Source organism: Pituophis catenifer, unplaced genomic scaffold, assembly GCF_029215685.1.
Source record: "Pituophis catenifer annectens isolate HBS135680 unplaced genomic scaffold, rPitCat1.0.hap2 SCAF_2, whole genome shotgun sequence".
NCBI lineage: Eukaryota > Metazoa > Chordata > Lepidosauria > Squamata > Colubridae > Pituophis > Pituophis catenifer.
In genome coordinates, this window is record NW_027256882.1 from 92,934,351 (window position 1) to 92,941,496 (window position 7,146).

The 7,146-nt window shown below is 36.1% G+C and overlaps 1 protein-coding gene across 7 annotated transcripts in view; it reads right to left on the bottom strand.

Moving 5' to 3' along the window:
* CYFIP2 (cytoplasmic FMR1 interacting protein 2) overlaps positions 1 to 6,856 on the bottom strand; it is a 51,362-nt gene extending 44,506 nt beyond the window's left edge. Inside the window, exons 1-6 of one of the 7 annotated variants that reach the window (XM_070933842.1) lie at positions 6,740 to 6,856; positions 5,229 to 5,318; positions 5,058 to 5,135; positions 3,827 to 3,928; positions 1,733 to 1,914; positions 212 to 308 (exon numbers count right to left, since the gene is read on the bottom strand). In XM_070933842.1, coding sequence (XP_070789943.1) covers positions 212 to 308; positions 1,733 to 1,914; positions 3,827 to 3,928; positions 5,058 to 5,135; positions 5,229 to 5,318; positions 6,740 to 6,856 — 666 coding nt within the window. The remainder of the gene's footprint in view (positions 1 to 211; positions 309 to 1,732; positions 1,915 to 3,826; positions 3,929 to 5,057; positions 5,136 to 5,228; positions 5,319 to 6,739) is intronic. The other 6 variants (XM_070933843.1, XM_070933844.1, XM_070933845.1 and 3 more) reach the window with 6 other exon arrangements.
* Between the last annotated feature and the right edge of the window lie 290 nt (positions 6,857 to 7,146).

The window sequence follows — 7,146 nt, forward strand, 5'->3', positions numbered from 1 at the left end:
ATAAATAGTCCAAGCTGACTAATATCCTATATAACAACTTGCATTTAATAAGTCCCAAAGTCCCAAATACAAATAAGGCCTAACAGTGATAAATATATTTCTTATGATGTACTGTATTCTCCAAACTCAAGTCCAAAGCATACATGTCAGGTCAAAGTAAACTTATTTAAATATCATAATATTTGTAAAAAGATAAGAGAGAACTTTCTACCTGAGTGATTCTATTATGGTTTGCTAGGAACATCGAGAGGTTCTGTGATTCCTGAATAGACTGAGGATCAGCCATTTTTCTTAAAAACTGGGCTGCTCTAAAAAATAAGAGGAAATTCAGTTTTGTTGATAAGTTGGAACACCATACCAGCACATTGCTGAGTAACACAGACGTATAAAAGGGGCTACAAAAGGAATACAAGAATGGCATTTCATTGTCTTTATTCCACTATAAATATATTTTGACACAAAACAGGATTTAGAAGCCTCTAATCCAGGGGTGAAATGCTCCTAGTTCGGACTGGATCAGGCGATCCAGTAGTGATGGCGGCGGGTAGTTTGGAGAACCGATAGCAAAAATCCCTGGTCCCCCCGTCCATGCCCACCCAATCGCCCGGTCCCCACTTGCCTACTTGCCAGCTTGCTGCTTCTTTCAGGCTCGCTCGCTTTTCCTGTCTTGCTTTGGCTGCTGCAATCCATTGCATCAGCTAGCAACTCAATCTGCCTGCCTGCAATCAATCCAATCGGTGAGCAACTCAATCTGCTTGACTGCCTGCCTTGTGCCTTCAATTTGGTAAGTAACTGGGGGTTTTTTGGATGGGGGATGGGGAGCTTTAAAAAAAAGTTAATTGGGGTTTTTTTAAGGAGTTTTATTATTTTTTTTAGACATAGCAACTTAAAGTTAAGGAAGTTTTAAATTTAGCTGCTTTTATCTAAAAATATAAATAAAATAAAATAATGAAATAAAATATTTGTGCAGCTTTCTGAGATTTGGTTCTGTAGTGTTTCACTCTAACTACACAAACACACAAAATCTCACAAAGCTGTATGTGCATTTTGTGTGGAAAAAGTGTGAAAGTTGGTTTTTGAGCTTTTTGTGGCTGTGTGAGGTTCTTGCTTGTTGCAGGGGCCATTTTGGGTGAAGTGCAGCTGCTTTTACATTGTGTGTGAATCTGTTGTGTTGTGTTGTGTGTGTGCAAAGTGTGAAAGTTGGTTTTTGAGCTTTTTGTGGCTGTGTGAGGTTCCTGCTTGTTGCAGGGGCCAATTTGGGTCAAATGCAGCTGCTTCTACGTTGTGTGTCAGTTGTGTTGTGTTGTGTGTGTGTGTGTGTAAAGTGTGAAAGTTGGTTTTTGAGCTTTTTGTGGCTGTGTGAGGTTCCTGCTTGTTGCAGGGGCCATTTTGGGTCAAGTGCAGCTGCTTTTACATTGTGTGTGAGTCTGTTGTGTTGTGTTGTGTTGTTTGTGTGTAAAGTGTAAAAGTTGGTTTTTGGTACCTCTTATTGTTTTGTGTACTTTGTTTATTATTTTTATTATTTATTATATTGGCCATGCCCACCCGGACACCTGACCACCAAGCCATGCCCACCAATTAAGCCACGCCCACAGAACTGGTAGGGAAAATTTTTAGATTTCACCCGTGCTCTATTCTATGACTAAGTACTATTAACTTTGGAAAAAACAGTGGCCTATTTCCAAAGATCCCAGCAATAAACCCTATTAAAATACATACGTATTAATCTCACCTTTTGTAAGCAGAATGGTCATTTTTGACACTGCACTTCATGTTCTTCAGTTCATCCAAGACTGCAAACATATTGATAAACTTTCCCAATGTCAGTAGATAGGCTTCTGAAACAAAGTCTTTCCTTCTCTCTGCATGGCACAAACGCTTGACCTCACTACAGAATCGTTCAATGGCCTTTCTCTAAGAAATAGTAAGACAGCAATAATTTAAAGAAGGATTAAAAGGGAAGGAACTGCCAGTAATGGGTGAGAAATGAGGCTTTATTAAGTACATGAGATTCCACCACCTCAGGTCTAAGCTTGAACATGTCTCATTTCCACCTCCTAAAGGGTTAAAGGATGTTGTCGTTTAGTCATCCAGTTGATCTGTTGTCCTCAACATACCTAGCATTCTAAGAAATTAAAAATGGAAATTGGCCCAAACTGTGACATCCAGAAAATACTCCCAACAAGCTGAGGAAATACTACGAAGCATCCTAGTGCTTGGAGAATGGAAAAAGATGGGATTCTTTTGGCTATGCTAAATGTATCATTGTGAAGTATTTATTTTTGTACACCAGCTCTTATGCCTTGTTTTCCTTGTGGATATGTGTGTGGTGGCTTGACTTATATATATTTTTTTCTGGTTTTGCTTTCGGCATGATGCATATCTTGTTTTCTTTGTTTCTATTTTTTTAAGAAAGTATATGCTGGAGATATTTTCTTTAGCATCCACCAGTAGCCCACATCCCACTATGGGGATAAATTTTGAGAGCTCTGGCCTTGATTCTGATTTTTTTCATTTGGTAGTTGGATTATTTGCCTTTTCTTGAAAGCCTCACCAAATTACCTGTTTGGAAACTGACATTTTGTTATTTACTATTCCTCTAAAGAATTTAACTAAGCAAATATTTTCTTCAGTTCGCACTAGATCGTGAAATGGCACATTGTCAAACTTTTAAGGAGACCCATCAACCCAAAAGCTTTGGGGACACCTACAGTTTCTCCTGTGAGAAAAGAATAGCTGAATGGTGCCTTTTTGCCTGGCACTCATACACATAATTTCATTTGTTGAAAATTGTATTACACGGGGCGCTGGAAAAAATGGGATTCAATTGACAAGGGAATTTCAAGCTAGAAACTGGAATCTTCTGTTTAATTTTTTTAAAATCTGTCTAATTTTAGATATGATAATAGATAAACAGACTTAAGTTAGAAAGGAAAATGAACTTGTATCTGAGCAGGATGGTGCTTCACGTGACACGATTAAGCAAAAAGTGACCACCACACTACAATATTTTTATTCGATGGTAACCCCTAATTGTGTGTTTATGCACTTTGAGAAGCCCACAACTATGATACTCTTAAAATATAAAGTATTTAAAGTATTTCTCCTGTTACTTTTAGTTTAGTCTGTTTCTATCATATTATCTTCCAACTTAAAAGGCTTTCATTATCCGGGGTCATGTCCTTGGGTTTGCTTATTTGGACTATGATTTGTGGTGCAGTTAAACATCTTTCAAAACCGATCACAATGAACCTCACATTAGATTAGAGAATGGTTTTCCCACATCTGTGTAACTAGTCTTTTTAGGCAAGCAGAAAGAAAGGTCAGCCAATATTGACAAGAACTTGAGTACTGTCTGTGTGGCATCCAATAACATTCATTTGTTGACAAAATGGCAAACAGACTGAATGCTGGCTTTTCCCGACACTATCAAATCTGCCTCTGGAGAGTATTGTGTCTTTCAAAACAATTTGGGAAGTGGACAGGTATATATGGATGGGAATGGATACAGTCAACAGAAATTTGTTCATATAATTTTAGATATTGCCCTCTTTTACTAATTAAAGCAAAATAAGATACCACGTGGGGAAAAAAAAATATTAAGCACTTAGCAAAATCATCATGCCTTGGGTAAGTTTACTGCAAAAATTGTATTTTATTTATTTATTTTATTTATTAAATTTATCAGTTTTCCATCTTACCACAGGGTAGCTCTGGACCAAGAAACAACAGAAGACCTACCTTTATTTGCTCAGTATCTGTACAGACAGGGTTTTCCACAATAATAAGTGAAGAGGACTCAAGCATAGGAATTTGGAACACCTACCTGAAAGTACATGAACTTCATGAGTTTTGTCACTTCTGGCTCTAAGACTTCCACTGTCTTCTCATAAATCTCTACTCGGTTTGGCTGCTCATTACACTTTACCTGAAAGTTAATGTGACAATTTGATATTAGTAGTGCTCATGGACATGATGAAGAAGATCCATTGGACACAGAGGGAGATCATTTCTAAAAGGATAGTTTGACAGTCTTATGTAGCAAAAACAAAAGATCTTGGAGTGCTTTTGAGATAAAACCAATTTAGAATGTGAGGGGCTTTCATAGACAAATCATAATCAGCTGTCAGATAAAAGGCTTCTAAATGAGAAAAATGCAAAGATTATCAGAAAGCAATTAGTACTAGGAATGATATTCCATCATTTACATGATCACACTTTTCTACAATTTGTTCTCTAGATCAGAATGAACCAATGTTGCTGATGTTTACTTCATTTATTACATTAATTTATACATTTTTCTTGCTAAAGAATAGCATTCATAAGCTTTTCAGAAGCCAAATACTTTTATGCCTTTTACATTTAGCTTGCTGAAAACCCAATTTTTCATTCCAGCTTCCTTGATAGGAATGTTCTGGGGAAAGCATAATAATGTGTTTTACTTACTATAATTGTATTTGTTAATTTTATTACATATTTTATTAGCTATGCATACTATTCTAGATACATCTAACATTATAACGCAACGTAAAATAGATTATTATGATTGGTTGCGCAGTCAGACTGGATTTGGCATTTTGGTCCACCTATCAAGTGTCAAGTCAATTAACTCCATGATGAAAGCTTCCTAATTGAAAATTATGGGGTGTAAACTACCCAATGGTCCAATATGAGTTTGTCGTATTTTTTTTTTTTCATTTTCCCAGTCTAGGGTTGACTGGCCCAAATTCACCCAACCAGAATCTGTGCTTAGGAGTAGACTAGAACCTGTGTCTTTACATTCTATTCCAGACTACACTGGCTATCCATAATAGGTTAAATAAGAAATAAAATCATCTGAGTGAATATTCATTTATTAATGATTTGTTCCTTTGGAAATACTGGTCACAGTATCATCATCAGTGGGTCATTATTCTATAACTTATTAGAGAAAAATAACTTCTGAATTATTCTGAGAAAAATAAAAGCTTATGGCATTCCTAGAGTATCTTTCAATTTCTTCTTGACAGAAACTTCTCTCTGATTGAAGTGGATTACAATTGAACTTGACATCTTACCTGGGGAATAGCTCTGGAGCAGCTCCTCCAAGTATAAAGCATTACTGCATATTCGTGCCCTTCCTCCAACATCTCATTCTGAAACACATTGGGACAATGTAACAGCACTAGTTGTCACATAATAGTCTATTCTGCATCCCCTCAGTCAGCTCTGGATCACCTGATACCTACCATGCTAGAATGCACTGTTGCTTGCTCAATGTATCTAGCAATACCAGTTACAAAAGCATTTCTGTCTTCAAAATTTGTATCAAAGTTGGCCTGAAAACAGATAAAGAAATAGTTAGATATTCTTTTTATTTAGATTTTCATTTGTTTTCAGAGAGTTTCCACTGTCCTATTGTAGAAATTACATTATCAATGTGCAACCAGTTAAAATGGAAAATACAAAACTTTACAGAAATAATGCATAAAAATTAAAAGCAGCTATAAAACAGTTGTCAGATAACAGAATGTAGTTACCTATCTATTGTTTCAAGAAGTTTAATTGAAAAAGCCCTGATAAGCCATCATTACAACCATATATCTACATATGACAGGAGCCGGAAATACCTCACAGGAGCAGCTGAAGGCAACTCCTGAAGAGGCAGGAAATGCATCTCAGACTAATCCTGCCAACACAGCAGACATAAGCACTGTAACATCTTCCCTTTTCATATTAACACAACTAACACCTATTAAGACATTATAAAACCTTATAAGCATTGTAAAACATTGTAAAAGTTCTGATGAAAACAACTGTAACATCTATCTCAATATTAAAAAAGCTGTTAGTGAACAGTACTACTGTGTCAATAAGATAAAGTCAGAACAAAACCAAGAAAAAATGGAAATAAATATTAGTTTTCTAGTGATTTAGCTGCTTGGCTAAGATCAAGTGTATATTGCATTATATAATGATAACTGCACATATCACTTGATCACTTGGGCATATACATAACTACAAAATCCCTTTTGTAATCTATGTGCAGAACCCAGAGGGGAAAGTTTTAAAAAAAACATTCAGTTTTATAATATATTTATTGATATTTACCTTATTAAAAATTAAATTCATTGGTAAAAATGAAATTGATACTAGAGCTTCTCACAACTGTTTGATGGGATCCTAAGATCACACTTTAAGAAGCACTGCTATGGATTATATGAACATATATATTTGCTGAACTTGAAGAAGCAATAGAACTGTTCTATAATAAACAATGGCTTGTATTTATCGTAACAGCAAAAACATATTTTGATATTAGGAGCATAACAGTAAGTTTAGTCAAGCTTGTACCTCTTAAAAGTCTGCATAACAACTAATGTTAAATGCTTTGTCAAAAGAAGCCAGTTCATATAATTTCCACTAATCTTTCTCCACCAGATTCATACAAGACAGCTTCGTAGTAAATTAAATTAAAAGAAAACCAAAAATTTCCAAACTCCTGAAGGAGGGAAAATATGAGTACAAAGAGAATGTTAACTTGTTTCTATGCCACTAAATCAGAATACAGCTTTATAGCCAAACTATCCTATGGTTAACATTCTTATCTTGTTTCTTTAAGTCTTTTTTTGCTTGTCCTCTTCCACATTATTCTATCTGCCTCTTGGAACTCTCCAATATTTTCTCCTTTGACAAACTTTCTTCTTCTCTTCAAAGCATGACAGACTTCAAGGTCTGATTCTAAGGAAATATTGCTTACCTGGTACATAATGGATGATGGAGGTGGCTCAATGCATGGCTGCTGATCTGGTAATGGCAGCTCCTCCAGGAGGTCCACATTGGACAGAGCATCTTCCAGGGTTACATGAGTTGTCATGGTTCCCAGCTTTTAGACTCACCACTAAAACAACAATAACAAGTGCTTACGTTATAGAACTGAAATAGAAATACTACAACTATAGAAGGAAATCAGGCAACAGCAAAACATGACTGTTTCTGATGAGTTCTAGTGCAAAATGGACAGCTGGGTGACTTTAGGATAACAAAAGCCTTCAGTGTGAAAGTGTCTATGGATATTCTCTTTCATCCAGGTCATGGTTGTCCCAAAGGTGCAAAGTAGTGGTGAAATGCTACCGGTTCGCACCTGTTCGGGTGAGCTGGTAGGGA